Source organism: Canis lupus, chromosome 19, assembly GCF_048164855.1.
Source record: "Canis lupus baileyi chromosome 19, mCanLup2.hap1, whole genome shotgun sequence".
NCBI lineage: Eukaryota > Metazoa > Chordata > Mammalia > Carnivora > Canidae > Canis > Canis lupus.
In genome coordinates, this window is record NC_132856.1 from 30,005,311 (window position 1) to 30,027,393 (window position 22,083).

A 22,083-nucleotide genomic window follows, 5' to 3' on the forward strand; every position below is an offset into this window, starting at 1 on the left:
GCAAATTAAGGACCAGAACAGGACTCCTCTGGTCCGCACCAGAGCTCCCCGGCCCTGTATCTTGCTTCTGTCATAAATCTCATGAAGGGCAGGGAGAGGAGTTAACATCTGATGAATGAATGTCCACCCTAGAATCGGGATAATTCTAGAAACTATTTTCTAAACTATAGGACCTACTATGTGCCAGCACCATGCTAGGTGCTTTGCATGCATATCATCTCACCCAGTCCCAAGAACACACTGAGGCAGATCTCTTCTGTTATCCCGGACCACCAAAGCTTGGGTCCCTTGTTCAATCCCTTTGAGGAAGGAAATTGCAAAGCCAGGATCTGGATCCAGGTGGGCCTCCTTTCCCTTGAAACAATGCCACATATTATCTCATTTAGCCTTTTCAATAGCCTTGCAAGAGAAAAGGAAGCCCCACATAGCAGCTGAGGAACCTGAGGCTCTGAGGTTGAGAAACCTGACAAGGTCATGGAACCAGGGAGTAGGATAGCTGGGCCCAGACTCCCCTCCACCCTGTTCTCAGGCCTGTGTCTTCTGCTGTGTGGTGTTCCTACAAGTGTAAACCAGGCCAACAGCAATGCTGGTCTGCGTCCTTGCCTCTGCATGGACTAAAGGGGCACAGCCATGAGCTGGAAAGAAGCCCAAGCCTCTAGATAGGTGATACTTGTCAGCACTTAGGTAGTGCTGCACTCAGCTCCCCATCACTTTAAAAGAAAAGTGCGGGGAAATAGTCCCTTTGCTTAGCAGGGAAATCATGACAACCGCCATGCTGCCTCTGCTTGACCTCTGCTAGTAGGAAGATTATTTGTCTAATTAGGTAAAGAGCCTTCATGCACATGTACATATTTTAACCCTAATGAGCTGTCAACGGAAAGGTTTGCCCTTGGCCTGGTTTGCCAGCTGATCTTTCCTTTCCTTGGTGGAAAAGGCCAGTGCAGTAAACAGAACCTCGTTTCCATGGAAGCTCACTCTCTGGCTTTTCTTTCCAGCACTTGAAAAGGTAATTACTTGATTCCTCTTTATATTTTTGGATTTCATACAGTGGGGCTGTCAAGCTCCTCAATCGAGGATGGCCTTCTCTATCATGCCAGGCTGTTTGAGGGAGCTTTGGCTGCATTTCCTTTTTCATCCTCCCTTCAGATCATTAGCTGTCAGGCAGCAGTGTCTGCCTTCCGGTCACTCCTGCTAATTAAAGCCTAACAGGGCAAAGGGACTTGACCCTGGAGAATGTTAACCATACTGGGAAGCAGGGAAATTTTTCCAAAGTTGGGAGCCCCTGATCCCTTCCTTTCTAGGGCAAGGACTATAGAACAGGACCCCCACAGCCACACCACAGAGGGACAAGGTCCCAACTGGCACATTCTCCTCTGAATCTTTGACACCCCACTGTGGCCCATGTCAGAAGTACAGCCACCGTGGGCTTGTTTAACACCATTTCCTGAGGGCTTGTTCAGGAAACTGTATGCCCAGCACTGGGCTGAGCACTTTATACCTGGTGTCTCAGTGAATTCTCATGGTAGCTTTATGTAGATTTTTTTTAATTTTTTTTAATATTTTATTTAAATTCAAGTTGCCAACATACAGTATTTTGGTAGATTTATTACACTGATTATTCAGATGAAGAGACCTGGAGCACAGAGAGGTTAGGTAACTTGCTTAAGGTCACACAGCTACTGGGGGCAGAGCCAAGATAAGGACAGACTAATTGCTCTCATTTCTTGGGAAGGGCTCTGGCACTGCTATCGCTTTCCAGAAGCAATCAGCCAGTCATGCCAGGTGAGGAAGAGTAGCTATTTTTCTGTCCCCTGGTGGTGGCTCTATGTGTTACACTGTCCCATGTATAGAAGGAACAGAGTGAAGAGCCCTGAGTTAGTTCATTGTCAGGACTGATTAGGAAACCAAACAAGGCACTTAAGAAAGAAGCCAGCATAATGCAGAGCAAAAGAGCTTCAGTTTGAGGCAGGACAGACTCCATTTCCAATGGGTCGTACCACTTGCCCAGCTGTGTGAACTGCAGCAAGTTCCTGAACCTTACTGGGACTCCTTTTCTTCACCTATAAAATGGGGGTAATAATGGTACCTACTGCATAAAGTAATTTCACATGTGAAACTTCCCAGCCTGCCCTGTGGAATGTTCTTCAGTGAAATAATTGTGTGAAAATTAAATTAAATGCAGTTCAATAGGCTTATTTATTCTAGAATTGCTCAGACACTTAATCATGCTCATATGTATTGTAAGTTTTCAGGAAGGAGAAGCATTTCCTGACCCCAGAGTCCTTTTCATAAGAATGCACATTAATACCTATTTCTTAAAACCTTTTAGAAAAGGGATCCCTGGGTGGTGCAGCGGTTTGGCGCCTGCCTTTGGCCCAGGGCGCAATCCTGGAGACCCGGGATTGAATCCCACATCGGGCTCCCGGTGCAGGGGCCTGCTTCTCCCTCTGCCTATGTCTCTGCCTCTCTCTCTCTCTGTGTGTGTGACTATCATAAAAAAAATTTTTAAAAACCTTTTAGAAAAGACTGAAATATAGGCCATAGGATGCCTGGACTTGACATACACATCAATAAATGTTAGTCTCCTCTCTTGTGCCCTAGATGTTCAAATAATCTTATCTGTTCTTGCTAAGCTCCATGGAGGCAGTGACTAAGTCTATCTTACTCTTTCTGTATTCCAGTATCTTGGCATATCAAGACATTCCAGAAAAGTCTGATAAATGAATGAGTAAATGAGAGACACATGAACTAATGAATGAAGGATAGTGTAGATCTAGCGTGCTCATCTTCATTGCTGGCATTGTCTGCTGTCTCTATTTCCATTTGATGAGGCCAGATGCCTATGTAAAATTTAGTAACAGGGATGGTTCTATTGGGCGGTGTTTTCTTGTTTCACTTTTTATTTATTTATTTATTTACTTATTTATTTACTTACTTATTTATGATAGACATAGAGAGAGAGAGGCAAAGACACAGGAGGAGGGAGAAGCAGACTCCATGCTGGGAGCCCGATGTGGGACTTGATCCTGGGACCCCAGGATCGCGCCCTGGGCCAAAGGCAGGCGCTAAACCGCTGAGCCACCCAAGGATCGTCCTTGTTTCACTTTTAACCTCTCTGAACACCATATCTTCTGACAGAATTGCCAACTTTAGCCCCTAGCCAAATCATTTTGTTGCTTCTCAGTGAAGAAGTCAGACATTTCGTTTGCATATGTATTTTCAACAACACATTTCTGAGTGTTCCCAGTGGGTTGGCACCTGGAGCTAAAGAAGCCTTGGACTTCCAAGGGAATTGAATGAAGACAGTTCATTGGCACTTAAAAACAACACGGAGGCTACCATGTTTCCCATGAGCGCCTGTTGGGAAGTTGTGATGGATGACCCCCTGGGCAGCAGCATAACTGCTTTTAGTTGGTTCTCTTTATATGCATGTAGAAAAGTATTTCCAACTAGTTCTCTGGGCATTGTATGGTGCAAAAAATAAAAATTTAAATTTAAATCATAGAATAACTAAGTTGACCAAAGTCTAGCAGACTTCTTTACCACAGAACTTCTCAGAGACTGTGTATTTTGATACAGCATTTCCAAAACTCAACTGACCATGCTTCTGGAACCCTTTCTACTAGAGTATTTAATAAGATTGTTGTTTAGCAGAACATTTTTGGGAAGTGCTACCTTAGAATATATGGCCAAAAGTTGCAATCTAGTCTTTGTGATATAGAACATAGTCCTGCCCCTCAAAACTATGGAAAGGAGAAGATAAGGCAATTCCTGAATTGAAGAGGATGATAAAAATGCATGGCACAAAGCTAGACAGTTTTTTACGTGTTTTATAAAACAAACCAAGGGGCACCTGAGTGACTTATTGGTTAAGCCTCTGACTCATGGTTGCAGTTCAGGTCATGATCTCATCTCATGAGATGGCCCAGCAACTGGCTCTGAGCTTGGGGAGGAGTCTGCTTGAGAGTCCCTCCCTCTCTCTATGCCTTTGCCACCTGCCCCTGCTCATGTTTTGGTCTCTCTCTCATACATACATACATACATACATACATACATACATACATCATTTTAAAAAGACTATTGACGCTTCAAAAGTATGACCATAAATTTTTTGGTGTTCTTATTTACATCATATTAAAAATAACTTATTTGCTATATCATTTTGTACCAGATGAGATTCTTGGTTTTTTAAGCATGGATCTGGGGAGGGGGTTGTTTTGTTTTTATCTTATTTTTTTTTTATTTTAGAGAGGGTTGAGGGACAGGGGAGAAGCAGAGGGGGAGAGAGACTCTTAGCAGACTCCCTGCTGAGCACACAGCCTGTCACAGGGCTCAATCCTACAACCCTGAAATCATGACCTGAGCCAAAATCAAGAGTTGAATGCTTAACTGACTGACCCCAGGTGCCTCTAGATATGGGTTTTTATTATCAAATTTCTAAATAAAAATGGCTTTTAAAGGAAAAGGGCTTAGAAAACTCAGATATTTTTAAGCTACTTTTTGTTGTAAGTTAATATGTACTATAAAGAGGAATAAACCCATTCTATTTGAATGCCACTTTCCCTATTTATTAAGCTTCTCATGAATAAAACTAATCATAAATTACTGAACAGAACAAATTCAATTACAGTTTAAAGTATAACATAGGCTTGCTTGGAAATAAAGAGAAACTTAATTAATAGAGCAGGGATCAGCAACTATGGCCTACCACATGTTGTTGCACATAAAGTTTTATTAGAACACAGGAATGCTTATTCATTTATGTATTGTCTATGTCTGTTTTCATATTTTATTGGAAGAATTGGGTCATTGCAACAGAGACCTTACAACCCTCAAAGACTAAAGTATTAATGATATGGCCCTTTACAGAAATGTTTGCCAGTCTCTTTTATTTTTTTATTTTTATTTTTTAAAAGATCTTATTTATTTATTCATGAGAGACACAGAGACAGAGACATGGGCAAAGGGAGAAGCAGGCTCCATGCAGGGAGCCCGACGCGGGACTCAATCCTGGGTCTCCAGGATCAGGCCCTGGGCTGAAGGCAGACGCTAAACCGCTGAGCCACCCAGGGATCCCGCCAGTCTCTTTTAAAGATATGATAAGGATAGAGATTATGTAACCAATCCTTTCATTTTATACATGGGAAAATCAGAGAAGTTAGGGAGTTGTCCAGGTTTATTTATGTTTAGGTGTGCTGATTCTTATACCCTAATAGCTCTAACTATAGAGAAGACAAGGCTAGATTTCAATTAGATACCAACACCAAGTCAGTGGTAGTGGCCATGTGGAGTAATAGCTGAGAAAGTCTTAGGGTTCAGTGAGAAGGAATGCAATGATTGATTAGTTTCTCATGGTCTAGAGGTGGGACAGCCATAGAATATATGCCATGTAGGCACTATAGATAAGCACTATGTCTGCTCCACACATTTCTCATATTTATATTACTGTCTCCTTCCTTGTATTTCTGTCATGTAAACACTTTCTTCATTGGGTCCTCATTAGAAGTACTGCTACCTAGTAGTTCCAAAGTGATTCTTGTGCAAGTTCATTCAAATGTTTTTCCTAGCAAATGCCTACCACGTGGTAGGGTTTATCTTATCATTTCCTTCAAATTGGGTTTGTCTGTTACAAGATTCTTAACTTTTAGTGAAATATGTCAATGGGCAGTGGGTGGGGCATGTAAAATGCAAAGTCATGAGTTCATTGGTTTTTGTGATCCAAACTGAAATTCTCTGTATTTGTGTTTTTGTGCAGCTGGACAATCCAGATGAGCAAGCAGCCCAGATCAGACGAGAGCTGGATGGACGTCTCCAAATGGCAGACCAAATAGCCAGGGTAAGGAAGCTTTGGGGACATTTGCTGGGGGACCAGGACAAAATCCTACACAGGAAGCACACTGATTATTAAGGGCCATGGAAAGATAAAATAGGGAAGCAGAGCGGAAGAAAGATGAGAACAATCACATGATTGGGTTTTCAACTCTCCTTTTCATAGCGGCTCTCCCAGAGATAGCATATACATTTACCATACTCCAATCAGCAAAAAAAGTCCAGCCTCCCCTTTCTCCCAAATCCCTGCCTTGGATTTCTGTCTATTGAGCATGTCCTCTTGGATATTCCCCTGCATTTCAAGTTAAATGTGTTCAAAATCTAGCTCCTTATCTTCTCCTTCCCACCATACACAACTACCTATATTGGTTCCTCTTTACGTGCTGTCATTTTCTATGGATGGGACCTCCTAGGCATTCTCAGTTTCTCCTTCCTCCCCACAACACTGCATGCTCAGCCACCCAGATCATTGATTCTGCCTCTGAAATGTGGGTCAGGTCTCTTGACTGCTTTCCAGCACCACTGCTGGTGCTTTGATTCAGTCTCGCATCCTCATCGCCTGATCTCACAATAGCTTCCTAGTAGATATTCTTGTCTGCATACCTGCCACTCAACTATCTATCCTTCACACAGTTGCCTTTCTAAAACTCATGCATGAACATCTCAAAATGTTTTAACAAAATGTTTTAACAAAAATGTTAAAGCCTCAAAATGCTTTAGTATTTTGCTCTATTGTCTCCTGACCAAAATCTAACCTCTTCAGAATGATATTCTAGGCTCCTAATCCACAGACTAGATCCTTTCTTACTAGGCTCACCTCCCATAACTCTCCTACTAGAACTTCCCATTCTTGCTACAGAGAATGTCTCCCTCTGAATAGTCCAACAGGCCCTTTCCAGCCTCAGTGACATTGTACTCACTGGAGTGATCTTTTTTTTTCTTCTCCATTGAGCAAACCCTCTTGCTCAGCCTTTGGTATGCAACTTAAAACGCCTTCTCTAAGAGCTTAGCTAGTTCTTCTAATTCTTACACTTTCTTCATACCACATATAAACCTTTATTATAACAGTTCATTGAATGGTGACTATATTTTTACATGTCTGAGTGTTCCAGTAGAAAGGATTTCTCTAGAGTTGGGATTACGTCTTACTATTGAGGGCTAAACCTAAGTGTTCATACTATTAATGCTTTTGCTGTCATTTGCGTTATTATTGACAGTAGTGATTCTAGTCATATTGAGTGTTGATTTCATTTCATGCATACTAAATGCTTTACATGTACCATCTCATTTAATCCTTAAAACAGCTCTATAAGAATATTTCAGTTATCATTTTTGTTTTAGAAGTGGGGAAATCAAGACTGAGCATGATAGGTACTAGTTAAGGTGCTACACTAGACTCTTAACTATATCTAAATATGAGGGCTGAGACAAGGGTGAGGCATTCACTTTAGGTGAAAAATTTAATAGCAGGAGGCCAAAAATGCAGTAAGCAAGATAAATGACATTTTAATGAAATATTTTTAACAATAATTAATGTAAAATCCATGAAGAACAAAATAATAACATTTTAAATAATAAGGTCTTATTAGTTCCTGTGGTAACCACAGAACACATGTGCCTGTGAGGGTAGGGGGCTATGGGAGATGGTAGGGAGGATGGGCAATTAGCAGAGCTTGGCATTCCACCTTTCTCTCCATGGAAAGAAGTGTCTTAGGATGTGGACACACAGGAAGCATTTCCACTAGAAGAGAAACCAAAAAGCTAGAAAATCTGTTTGTGTTTAAGAAGCTTTGTTGAAATATTTTGCATCTTGTTTTTGGACATCTTCAAAGTTTATGGTAGAGTCAGTCTGTTGGCTAAAAATTATATGCAGCTATGGATTTACTGAATGGTAGCCTAAAAGACTCTTAGGTTTGAAAATCCTGCTTGATGAGGGAGAAAACATCAATAAGACTTCAGAATTTACTTCTGTAAACTCAGTGTCTCCTCAGCAGATAATCCAGAAAACAGAGATCATTTGATCCATTCTCTACCTTTAAGCAACTATTACATCCCCAAATAGTAAGTATTCATCCTATTTGAAGAAAATCACACACACATGCACACACACCCCACACACACTTCAAAAACAAGTTCATGGCACCTTTATTTTAGTTGTTTACTTTGAGGCTTCACATCATCATTAAGAAACTAGTATAGACTAATTTCAATTTTTAAAAGACCATGAATGAACAACTGTTACATAGTGAGCCAAATTGCTCATCTCTGGACAGCAGTAGATCAAAGAACTCTCTCCAGCCCGTATACTAGACACTAGATATTCTGATACCAAGTAGGATATTATTGACAACTTTGAACTAAACTTTCTTAGACAATGAAATAGCCAATTAAAGTGAATTGGGGTCATTTTTTATGGAGAATCACTTCAAAGTATATGGAGTATCCTCCAAAACCTTAGAATATTGAGCATTTCTTTTTCTTTTTAAAGATTTTATTTATTCATTCATGATAGACATAGAGACACACAGAGAGGGAGAGAGAGAGAGAGGCAGAGACACAGGCAGAGGGAGAAGCAGGCTCCATGCAGGGAGCCCGACGCGGGACTCGATCCTGGGTCTCCAGGATCATGCCCTGGGCTGAAGGCAGGCGCTGAACCGCTGAGCCACCCAGGAATCCCTGAGTATTGAGCATTTCTATGAGAGAGTCTGCCCACCACTATCTTCTGTTCTCATAGAAATGGACTATCTTCTTCTTCATTGTTTATTCATGCCAGTGGTTTCCTTGCCACAGCTAGTTAGTCCTAGAAGTGCTCTTTACCCATATGGAACCAATCATAGTTCCCAGCCTGCCCTGACCACAAGTGATTGGTCCAGAAATGGATGCCTGATGCAACTAAACCAATGAATTACTTCCCTGGGACCTGTAGGCCAAGAGGGTTGCATTTCCTCATACTAGAAAGATGTCTACAGTTGTGTTTAATTCTTCCATGTAGGGTAAAGAAGATAAAAGAATGAAGTCAACATACAAATGGAATATACTGAGACCCTCAGTATAGGTTGCACCTATTCTTGAGCCTTAGCTATGTAAACTGCTTTTCCCTCAGTTTAGTTGGATTCTGAGAAAAATAAATTCTCTTTGCCTAAACCAGCCTGGTGAATACTGAGGAAAATTAAGAAATATCTGCTAAAAATTCAACAAAATACCAATATTTTAGATATTGGCTAGTTCATGAAGGGATATTGAAACAAAGCACCTCTGCTTATCTTCTTTTAGAATACCCTGATTTTTCTATTTATGGTATCACAGTGAATTCAGTGAGAGTGTGCAGTTCAACCCATATGGCTGAACATCAGCTCCTGTAAATATCATAACCAGAAATTCCTGGATAGGAGACAGGCAAGATGGTGGCGTAGGAAGATCCTAAGCTCACCTCCTCCCACAGACACAACAAATCTACAACTGCATGTGGAACTGTCCCCTCTGAAAGGGGCCTAGAAACTGGGTGAGCAGAGCCTCCACAACAAGGGACAGCACTGACACAGGTAGAAGTGGCAGAGACACAGTCTCACTAAGAAAGAAACCACACCCAGATGCAGCATCCCATTCCAATCAGAAGGATCTCAGAAATATAGAAATTATTGCTGAGAAGCAAGAGATTTGAGCTCCACATCAAAAACTTCAACCCTTAGATCCCACACAGATCAGTTCCCAAAACACCAGGCTTTGAAAACCAACAGGGAATGCACTCAGGAAAACTATAGAACTGTAGAAAAAGTAAAATTGCTATCATAAGGCTTAAGCACAGACTCACCCCAAAAACTGGTACAAAAACACAGGATTGCAAAGAACATAAACTATAGGTGAAGGAGATCCACTTACTAATCTTGGAATGTCAACCAGTAAGGCAGGAGACTGCCAAGCCTCTCCCTGAGGACTGAGACACTGGCTACAGCCAATTTTCCTATTTCATTCTGCTGTGCTGTTCTTGGTGCTGGCAGGCACTATTGTGGAATCCTCCATTTAGACTGCTATGTCAGGAGATGTGACCCTTGCAGCCAAAAGGACAATAACACCACCCACCAGCATACCTGTAGTACTCACTGCCAGGCCTTACAGCCAGATGGGATGAGGCCAGCCCGGCACAACTGTGAGTGGTCACCCAGCCACAATAGGAGAGTGTACATGGCCCATAGCAGGGACACCCGAGGGCACCTTGCTCAGATGACTAGGGGAGTTTGCATTACTGAGCCCCACATGACACATTCTGCATAAAGTCACTCTTTCAAGATTGGAAGACTGATCTATCTAATAGATAGAAATAAACAGAAAATTGGGCATAATGAGGAGACAGAGGAACATGTTCTAAGTGAAAGAACAGGACAAAACCTCAGAAAAAGAACTAAATGAAATAGAGATAAGCAATCTACCAGATAAGGAGTTCAAAGTAATGGTCATAAAGATGCTCACTGAACTTAGGAGAAGAATGGATGAATACATTGAGAACTTCAACAAAGAGATAAGCAATATAAAAAACAACCAATCAGAGCTGAAGAACATAATAACTGAAATGAGAAATACACCAAAGAGACTCAACAGCAGATTAGATGAGGCAGAAGGATGGATCAATGACCTGGAAGATAGGATAGTGCAAATCTCCCAAACAGAATAACAAAAAGGAAAAAGAACTTCAAAAATGAGAATAATTTCAGGGACCTCCAAGATGACATCAAGTGCACTAGCATTCATATTATGGAGGAGCCTCAGAAGGAAAAGAGAGAAAGAAAGGGACGTGAAACCTATGTGAAGAAATAATGCCTGAAAACTTGCCTAACCTGACAAATGAAACAGGCATCCAGGTCCAGAAATCACAGAAAGTCCCAAATAAGATGAACCCAAAGAGACCAAGACACATTATAGTCAAAGTGTCAACAGTTAAAGATAAAGTAAGAATCTTAAAATCATCGAGAGAAAAACAACTAGTTACATACAAGGGAACCTCTATAAGACTATATCTGATTTTTTAGCAGAAATTTTACAGACCAAGAAGGAAATGACATGATATATTTAAAGTGCTAAAAGGAAGAAAATTATAACCAAGAATACTCTCCCCAGTATGACTATTACTCAGAATTGAAGATGAGGTAAGGAATTTCCCAGACACGCAAAAGCTGAAGGAGTTCATCAATACCAAATCAGCTTTACAACAAGTGTTAAAAAGATTTCTTTAAATGGAAAAGAAAGTTCATAACTAGAATTAAGGAAATTATGAAAGAAAAAATTTCATTGGCAAAGATAAACATATAGTAAAGGTAGTGGATGAACCACCTATATAGCTAGAATGAAGATTAAAAGTTAAAGGAAAAAAATCATCCATATCTACAACAATTAATCAAAGTATACACGAAATAGTAAGATGTGAAATATGATGTCAAAAACAAAACAGGGGAGGAGGGAGATGCTATACTTTTAAAATATGCTTGATCTTAAGCAACTATCAACTTAAAATAGAGTGCCATATACATAGGATGTTACATATAAACCTCATAGTAACCACAAACCAAATACCTATAATAGACACACAAAAAATAAAGAGAAAAGAATGCAAGCATAACAATAAGGAAAGTCAAAAAATCACAAGTGAAGAGAACAAGAGAAGAAGACAGGAAGAGAGAGGAGTTACAAAAACAACCAGAAAACAATCAACAAAATGGCAATAAGGACATATCTATCAGTAATTACTTTAAATATAAATGGACTAAATGTTCTAGTCAAAAGAAATATAGTAGCTGAATAGATTAAAAAACAAACAAACAAAACCAAGACCCATCTGTATGCTGCCTACCTAGGCTCACTTCAGATTTAAACACAAACGCAGACTGAAAGTGAAGGGATGGAAAAAGATATTTCATATAAAAGAAAAGTTGTGTAGCAATAATTACATCAGAAAAAAATGGACTTTAAAACAAAGACTAAGAGAAAAGAAGGATATTACATGAAAATAAAGGGATAAATACATCAAAAGAATATAACACTTACAAATATATGCACCCAACATAGAGGCACATAAGTACATAAATCAAACATTAACAGACATAGAGGGAGAAATAGTAATACAATAATAGTAGGAGAATTTAACACCTCACTTACCTCAATGGAGAGATCATCCAGACAGAAAACTAGAAAGGAAATATTGGCCTTAAAAAATTCGTTAGATCAGACGGACTTGATAGATATAGACAAAGCATTTCATTTAAAACAGCAGAATATACATTCTTCTCAAGGGTACATGGAACATTTTCCAGGAGAGATAGTATGTTAGGCCACAAAACACATCTCAATAAATTTAACATTGAAATCATCTCAAGTATCTTTTCTGACCACAATGGCATGAAATTAAAATCAACTACAAGAAAACTATAGAAAACACAAGCACGTGGAGGCTAAACAACATGCTACTAAACAACCAATGGGTCAATGAGGAAATTTGAAAAAAAAAAAAAAACCTTGAAGCAGGGGATCCCTGGGTGGCTCAGCAGTTTAGCACCTGCCTTTGGCCCAGGTGTGATCCTGGAGACCCGGGATCAAGCCCCACATCAGGCTCCCTGCATGGAGCCTGCTTCGCCCTCTGCCTATGTCTCTGCCTCTTTCGCTCTGTGTGTCTCTCTGAATAAATAAATAAAATCTTTAAAAAAAAAAATACCTTGAAGCAAATAAAAATGTAAACACAACAGTCCAACATCTATAGAACACAGCAAAAGCAGCTCTAAGTTTATAGTGATGCAGACAGACCTATCTCAAGAAAAAAGAAAAAATTCAAATAAACAATCCAACCTTACACCTCAAGGAACTAGACAAAGAACAAAACCCAAAGTCAGGATGGCTCAGCTGTTGAGCATCTACCTTTGGCTCAGGGCATGATCCTGGGCCAGAGATCGAGTCCCACCTCGGGCACCCTGCGGGGAGCCTGATTCTCCCTTTGCCTATATCTTTTCCTCTCTCTGTGTGTCTCTCATGCATTTAAAAAAAAAAAAAGTTAATAGAAGAAAGGAAATAATAAAAATCAGATCAGAAATACATGAAGTAAAGACTAAAAACAACACAAAAGATCAGTGAAACTAAGAGCTAGTTCTTTGAAGGGATAAGAAAAAATTGATACAGATTTAGTATGTCCTTTTTATTGTTGGATTTGCTTAAACATTTGGGGTGATAGACATCGGGTACTAGATTTTTTTAACAAATATTTTGTTTATTTTAATGAAGCTGGTACAGACAATGTCCATTTAATATCAAAAAAAAAATCCATATCCCAGGCCAAAAAGTACAAATAAAATCAAAAAGAGCAGTGTTCTGTTGAATACACTTCTGCATGAATAACTTTATTAACTGCTAATGAAAATTAGAACTTTTCTGGGATCTTCTGACAAGACTTTTATCTTAAAATGCTTTCTCTTCAGTGAAGCCATCTTTGGAGTTAGTCATTTACCCTCATCATCTCTGTCTTCTCGACTCCAGCCTGATATTTCTCTTCTTTTGGTCCAGACCCTCAAATTTTAAAAGAAGCTTCAAGTTAAGGAAAGGTCATTTTTCCACAGTTCAGTTCTCTGAAAAACTCCCATCTCCCACTGAAAGTCATAGTCCAGGAGTGAAGCAATCACATGCTAGAACTTCAGGGCCAATTGGAAAGTCATCATGAACACTTGTATTGGTCGATCTTATTTATCACAAGCCTGAAAATGCACAGTCCTGGAAAAGGTGGCCTCTCTGTGCACACATGTAATTTTTAAAAAGGAAAGGGCAATATGAAGGGGGCTGAGGTTTGATCACCAAAAATCAGCACAATGAAAACAAGTGATAATGAGTAATGGGCACTAGAATTCAAATTACCAGATGTTTTAAAGAGATGGGGTGCCAGTTTTCAATTCTGTTTTGAACACCACATTACAAAAGAACTATTTTTAAAAATAAAAAAGAATTGAGGGTAAAGAAAAAAAATAAAAAGAATATCTAAATCATTGAATGACCCCCTGTTTTTTCCTGATAAACTTCAATCACATCTTCTTCCTCCATTCCCAGTTCTTTTGGAGTGTGATTATCAGCAATTCTCTGACCTTCAAAGAGAAACCCGAGTGAATTCATTGGAACTCCCTGTCTTTGACAGTATGATTCTTTGAGTTTCTTGAGATGTGTTGCCATTTTCACTTTGAAGTGAATCTCACTGCTAACCTGTCCAATGACTTTGAGTTTAATGTATTCTCCTTACTTCTTATCCCCCAAGTCCTCAGTTGAAGGTTTTGCCTCCTGGTCAGACATGGTGATGGTGGCTTCACCCAGAGTCTCCGCACCGCAGTGGCCTCGGGTAGGCAGAACCTTGCTCTGGAGTTTACAAATCTGTCTCTCTTCCCCACAGCACAACAGCGCAGCTTGGGTACTTGATAGAAGCGCGAACTCTTCTCACTGTAGCATTCCAGCTGTTCTCTCTTTAATTCTCAGGCCGAATTCATAGATTTTCAGGATAATTTGAAGGTTTTCTAGGTAATTTGGTGGAGACAGGTGATTTGGAGACCCTACTCTTCCGCCATCTTAGACTTGTTTTGATAAACCTTTAGCCAGATTCATCAAGAAAAGAGAGTTCAAATAAATAGAATCAGAAATGAGAGAGAAGCTCCAACTGATACCACAGAAATGCTAAGGATAATAAGAAACTACTACAAATAATTATATGCCAACAAATGGGACAACCTAGAAGAAATGGATAAATTCCTACAAACAATCTTCCAAGACTGAATCAAGAAGAAATAGAAAACTTGATTATACTGATAGTTATTTATGAAATTGAATCAGTAATCAAATAACTCCAACAAACAAAACTCTAGGACCAGATGGCTTCACAGATGGATTCTATTAAACACTTAAAGAAGAGTTAATACCATTCCTCCTCAAACTATTCTAAAAACTAAAGAGGAGAGAATGCTTCCAAATTCATTCTGTGAGACATTAACATTACCCTGATATCAAAACCAGACCATACCACAAAAACGAAATTACAGGCCAATATCCCTGATAAACATAGATACAAAAATCCTCGACAAAATATGAGAACCCTGAATTTAACAGTACAGTCGAAGGATAATATAGCATGATCAAATGGGATTTATTCCAGGGATGCAAGGATGATTCAGTATCTGCAAATCAATGTGATCTTTCACATTAACAAAAAGAAGGGGAAAACTATACAATCATTTCAATATATGCAGAAAAGGCATTCTCTGAAATTCAACATCCAATTGTGATTAAAACTCAAAAAAGTGGGTACAAAGGGAATGTACCTCAATATGATAAAGGCCATCTATAACAAATCTACAACTAACATCATATTCAATGGTGAAAAGTTGAAAAATTTTCCTCTAAAATCAGGAATAAGACAAGGATACCCACTCTCACTATTTTTATTCAACATAGTATTAGAAGTCTTAGCCACAGAAATTTGACAAGAAAAAGAAATAAAAGACATCCAGATTGGAAAAGAAGTAAAAATGTCACTATTCACAGATGACATAATAGTATGTATAGGAAACCCTTAAAATTCTACCAAAAGACTATTAGAATTAATCAATTAATTGAGTAAAGTTATAGGATACAAAAATAATATACGTAAACTTGTGGCATTTATGTACACAAATAACAAAGTATCCAAAAGAGAAATTAAGGAAACAATCCCATTTACAATTGCATCAAAAGGAATAAAACACTTAGGAATAAATTTAACAAAGAGGTAGAAAAAAATCTGTTGCTCTGAAAACTGAGGAATTGTTGAAAGACACAAGTAAATGGAAAGGTATACTTTGCTCATGGAATGGAATAATTCATTTTAAGATTTCCATACTGCCAAAGCAGTCCTCACATTCAATGCAATCCCTATCAAGATACCAATAGTATTTTTCACAAAATAGAACAAATAATCCTAAAATTTGTATGGAACCACAAAGACCTCAAATAGCTAAAGCAATCTTAAAAAAAGAAGAGCATAGATGGAGGTATCACACTCCCTGATTTCAAACTGTACAACAAAGCTATAGAAATCAAAACACTATGGCACAAAAACACACACAATGAATCAATGGAGCAGTATTAAGAGTCCAGGAATAACCCCACATTTATAAGATCAATTAATTTTCAACAATAGTGGCAAGAATATACAATGGGGAAAAGGTAGTCTCTTCAATAAAAGATTTTGGGAAAACTGAACAGTTACATACGAAAGAATGAAACTGGGCCAATTTCTTACACTATATACAACATTAAATTCAAAATGTAAAACCAGAAACTATAAAACTCCCAGAAGAAAGGATGTAAGTCTTGGACATGAGTCTAAGCAATATTTTTTTGGATCTGTCTCTTCAAGCAAGGGCAACAAAAGCAAAATTAACAAATGGACTATATCAAACTAAAAAACTTTTGCATAGTGAAGGAAACCATCAATAAACAAAAAGACAACCTACTGAATGGGAGAAGATGTTTGTAAATGATATAAATGATAAGGGATCAATATCCAAGATCTATTTTCAAACCCCACACAGCTCAATATCATAAAACAAACAGTCTTAACTAAAAATATGGACAGAGGACCTGAATAGTTACTTCTCCAAAGAAGACAGACAGATGGCCAACAGATACATGAAAAGATTCTCAACATCACTAAGCATCAGGGAAATACAAATCAAAATCACAATGGGATATCACCTCACATCTATTGACTATCTCCAAAAAGACAAAAAATAACCAGTGTTGGTGTGGATGTGGGGAAAAGAGTACCCTTCTGTCCTGTAGGTGGATGTGCAAAATGGTACAGCCACTATGGAAAATAGTATGGAGGTTACTCAAAAAAATAAAAATATAGAACTATCATGCAATGCTGCAGTTCCACTTCTGGGTATTTACCTGATGAAAACAAAAACACTAATTTGAAAAAAATATATGCACCTCTAACTTTACTGAAGCATTATTTACGTTGCCAAAATAAGGAAGCAACCCATGTGTCCATTATTAGATGAATGGATAAAGAAGATATGATGTATACATACAATGTAATATTATTCAACCCTAAAAAAGGAATGAGATCTTTCCATTTGTGGCAATATGGATGGACCTAGAGGGTATTATACTAAGTGAAATATGTCAGACAGAGAAAGACAAATACCATATGACACCACATATAGGTGGAATCTGAAAAACAAAATAGAAACAGACTCATGGATACAAAGAACAATCCTGTGGCTGTTGGGAGGGGAAGGGGAAGTCTGGCCAAAATAAGGGAAGGGAATTTAAGGGCATAAACTTCCAGTCATAAAATAAATAAGACACAAGGGTGCATGAACAGCATAGGGAATATACTTAATAATATTGTAATAACCTTTTTTGGTGATAGATGGTAGCTAGATTTATATGGTGATCACTTTGTAATGTTAATAAATGTTGAATCACTATATTGTATACCCAAAAATAATATAATATTGTATGTCAACTATACTTCAATTAAAAAAATGCCTTAACAAATACAGGTTCTCATTTTTCCATCACCCCAATCCAAAGATCCAAGATGCCTTTCAACCAGGCCTGCACCTTACCCCTTCCTAGCCTCTTTCTCTCTCTGTTCATCTGGCCTTTATCAATTATTTTGCATTCTGGCTGTATAATTTCATGTAAACTCTCATTTGGACCTGTGTTAAACAATCCAGGGAGTTATAATAATTCTCCCCAGTTTAGGCATATCAAAAAGTTTAAGAGATTGTACCCAAGTTCACTTAGCCAGTAAGTAGAAAGCTGAGTGCTTTGATTCCAACTGTCATGCTCTGTTTTTCTTTTTTTTTTTTTTTTTTTTGAGTAGTCAGATAACAGGCAGGAAATTACACAGGACAGGACTGCCCTCTCTCACTGATGGTTGCCCCTCCAGAAAGTTACTTTCTCTCTTCCACTAAAAGTTACTGTACATTTCCTTCAGTTTATCCAGAAGGCCAAATAAAGCAATGGCATCAGGCAAAAGTGGCTCCTGGAATTTTGCATCATTTCTGCTTTGACTTCCTTGCGATCTGGAAAAGAAGTTGTTCTGCTGGCAGCATTGTCATCATCACACGATTATAAAAGGCATATGTTTATCCGTTTTTCCTAGAGAGAAGGGAGGCAGGGCAGCTTTCCTCCATCGCAACCCTGTGCTGCAATCTGCCAATTCATTCACACCTATGTCCCACAAATCATCAGACAGAGATGGCTGTGTGAGTCTTCACTGTGAACATCAAAAATACTGCCTTAAAAGTTCCATGAGTAGGAGCACCTGGGGGCTCAGTCAGTTAAGCGTTTGACTCTTGATTTTGGCTCAGGTCATGATCTCAGAGTTGTGAGATCAAGTCCCACATTGGGCTCCACACTGGATGTAGAACCTGCTTAAGATTCTCTCCCTCTGCCCTTTGCCCCCTAAATGTTTTTTAAAAAAAGAAAAAGTTTCATGAAGAGATCTGAATGCCTTTTTTTTAATGTGGTAGAAAAGACTTCTTAATCCTTGTTCAAACATTTTCCCAAATCCTCTCATATTGATATTAAAATGTCCCCAAATTTCACCTAGGAATTAAGTCTACGTTATTTAAATTGTGTGATCAGAAGTTGACATTGGAGCTTAAATAGATAGTGGCATTAGTGGGACTGTGATATTTGCCAATTCTTTTGGCCACATTTTGAGGTAGAATTCTAAAATTCAGGAGCTAATTATATAAGACGAATAATACAACTTCTGTAGGATTCATGGCAGAGATCTGGGAGTGGAATGCCATTGGTTTGGCACATTATCAGTTAAATGTGGAATTGCCATGTAAACTCCTATTCCCTGCAGAGACAAATTATCATCTCATGGTCCTGTTGCAAGCATTGATGAGATGCCCCCAGGAAAGAAATAATGTCCAAATATCTCCCTGATGGAAAAGTTCTGTTCCATGCATTGCCAAAAATCAGATAAAAATGGAATCTTCTCCAATCAGAGAAAGATACTACCCCCCCCACCAGCTTCATTAAGTGAAAGGAAGTCCATTCAATTCATAAAAGCTAAGGAAGTAACACCAAACCACTGAAAGATGAGTTTGAGTAAAGAAGCCAAGATGAGTTTGACTAAACAAGCCAATAGGAAGCTATCATACCTGTACCCAAAATACATTCTAACATTTGTGATGCTGACTTTTACAAATTATTTACCAAGACCTTCTTTCTCTCATTGAACATTATTACCTTTCTCCCATCACTCCCTGCAGCTGACCTCATGCCCACCATTACACAATGCCATGTTGACTGGTGACAGTGGAACACTCATTGCTGTGGAGAGTTTGGTTTTCCCCAGTCCTCCACCGAACACTGAGATGAAGTGAGGCAGAGCGTGTGCCATGCTGAGGGGCCCTATAGGGTTTACCTTGATTCTTTGCCATTTGGGACCGCATAGTTCTGTCCTATTAGATGGTAGCTTAAAATGGGCCCTAGATTTCAAACTCAGTTCTAGTAAGTATTGATTTAACTTCGATGTATCATTTTCCTCTGAAACATGGGATTAAGGAACAGCACTAGCCTCAGTTGCTGGAAGAATTAAATGAGGGAAATCATGTAAAGTGCTTAGCTAATGCCCAGAACACAATTAACCATTGTAAATGTCAACTAGCATCATGGTCTTCATGATAGTCACTATCATTATTATTGTTATTTTTATTACTAGCTATTTTTATTGTAGCATGGTGCCTGATATACATGGATATGGATATGTGTGTATGTATGTGTGTATATATGTATATATACATGTGTGTATATATACATATATGTAGTATACATATGCTAATTTTTATATATTAACAAAAAGTATTGATATTTGTTATTATCTTTCTTCTTCACAATAACTCTCTAAGTTTTATTATCCCCACTTCAAATGGAAACTAAAATTCAGATAGGTGAATAAACCTGTCTAAAGTCACACAACAAGTAGGAAGTAGATTCAGGATTCAACGTCAAGTTGATTTCACTCATGTGGACTGGATAAGATTCCTTGGTGCCTTTTCTACTCTGCACATGCCTCTGTTACTTCGTGTGTCACATGGTGTCTATCATTGCTGGCATTCCCCATCACCCCATACTGTTGGCTCTTGGCTGACTCTTTCATCCCCAGCAACATCCACACCATCTGACATATGATAGGAGCCCAGGAATTGTTTGAGAGATTGTTTTGAATAAGTGCAACACTGTTAATGAGCTCTGTGTCTAAAATGAGTCTGTCTGCCCCATCTTCCTTCTGATCATCTATCAGTTTGTCATTTGAGCCTTTGGAGTCTAAAGATCCTTTATCTGAGTGGGGGTATCTTTGTCAGCCTTTACATGTACCCACTTCATTCTCTATGGGTAAAAATGCAAAGACAGAAAAGTAGATGGCTGACAGAGCTGTTAGCACTTTCAAATGCTATTTTTCAAGATGTTCCAAAAAAATCGCTCAGTGTGGCTGAGCATAAATAACCGTGTTGGGAATTGTCCTTGGGAGGCCATCCCCATTGAGGAATGTTGTCAGTCCAAAACAAAATAGATGGACAGCAGAGATTTTCTTTGGAAGACTTTGTCCATCTATATGCTATGTCTTTCATAAAGCAATATGAATAAACAATGCTTTTGTCAAGGCTAATTTGCTTTTATGCTTGGGAAAGTAGCAATCAAGATGGACGACTACATTTTCCTTATTTTGGCATAACTTCAGCTTTGAAATGTGTTTGTAATGGGTCTGCTGCTGAAAACTCCCCTCAAGAACCTCAGCCTAGATTGACAGAATGCATTTCTTCTCAAGGCTTTAGTACTTAGGGCAGAAAAATGTCCTTGTTTTCCCTTGCAGACTTCAGTTTTATGAGCCTCTTTTTATGATGTCATTAGGAACTGTCTAAGTTCTGGGAGGAGTGATCATTCTTTGGATTTTTCCAATATTCTGCTGCATAAAGTTTGTTGGACTCTAACTCTAGGCTAAAGAGGTATTGTCTATAACCACTGGGTCTTCTTGCAAAACCTCAAGACTACGGAGTTAAGAGGCATTGAGTGAGTCCTAAAGGTGATTGTGATAAAAGGGACTGCACTTGATGGTAAGGTCTCTCAGTGCTGATTAGCAGGAAAGAATCTACTACACAGACATGATGGTTTTTCTCTCCATCTCCATGGCAACTGCAAGGCCAGCAGCTGCCAGTAAAAAATGAGAGATATCACTTATCCAGTTTCCCAAGAATCCCATGTAGTTATGAGGTTGGAGCCCCAACATGAGGCAGAAAGAGGTCAGTGTAACAGACCTCAGGGTGCTGATATGTAACCTTTGCTGCTTGGTATCTTCTAACATGGCCTTGAGGACCACTCTTCAGCTATGAATTAACTTCCCTCACTCTTTCTTTTGCTCTCAATAAGGGCCGTGTTCAAATGGAGATGAGAATATATTTTGTGGCCATGTACAGTTATACAGATCTTCTTGGATTCATGGTTGCTTGTTTCTTTTCCATGGAAAGGAGAAAAGAACAATGATCCTGTCCCAGCAAACTCAACCTGATGGCAAACTGCCTCATCCATCAGACTCTCAGCCTAAGGATCACCTTCTCTGGAAAGCCAATCCTGATTCTCTCAGCAAGTGTCTCATACACTGCTGTTACAGCATCTGCCTTGATGTTTCCTCAATAGATCTTTCTCCCCAGTGGTTGTAAGCTTCAGGGAAATAGTCCACATCCTTTCATCATGATCCTCTCAGTGCCTAACACTAAACCAGGCACAGTGTTGGTGGTAGTAAATATTTTCTAAGTTATGGTGGACCAGCAGCCAAGTTCTCACATCTCCATGGCCTTTTCATAAAGTCTACCCAAATCCTATGGCTCATAGTTATCCCTGATTGAGTCCAAGAATGATAAGAAGCAAAAGGAAGCCCCCTGTGCAACAGCTTTGAAGAAGTAAGATTCTTTCCTTGATCATTACTAGCTCTTATTGAGCTCATCAACCTATCGTGTTATTTCAGAGGCTTCCGTCCTGCTTCTCCTCCTACTTCCATCCACAGTGTGTTTAGAAAGCACCTCATGGTGGACTGAACCCAGCCAAAAACCAGGAAATCATTATACTAAGAGGCTCCAGAAGGAACCAGTACTCAAAGGCTGCTGGGTAGATTTCCACAACCTGTGCTCATTTACATGGAAAAATAGAATCTCACTGTTCTTCCAGAACTATTTC

General features: G+C 39.0%; 1 protein-coding gene and 1 pseudogene across 9 annotated transcripts in view; one reads left to right on the top strand and one right to left on the bottom strand.

The window, feature by feature from the left end:
- Positions 1–22,083, top strand: part of CADPS (calcium dependent secretion activator) — a 459,922-nt gene that overhangs the window by 196,976 nt on the left and 240,863 nt on the right. For all 9 annotated transcript variants that reach the window (XM_072785555.1, XM_072785556.1, XM_072785557.1 and 6 more), the window contains exon 4: positions 5,756–5,836. In XM_072785555.1, coding sequence (XP_072641656.1) covers positions 5,756–5,836 — 81 coding nt within the window. The remainder of the gene's footprint in view (positions 1–5,755; positions 5,837–22,083) is intronic.
- On the bottom strand, positions 13,175–14,154 carry LOC140611308 (small ubiquitin-related modifier 1-like; annotated as a pseudogene).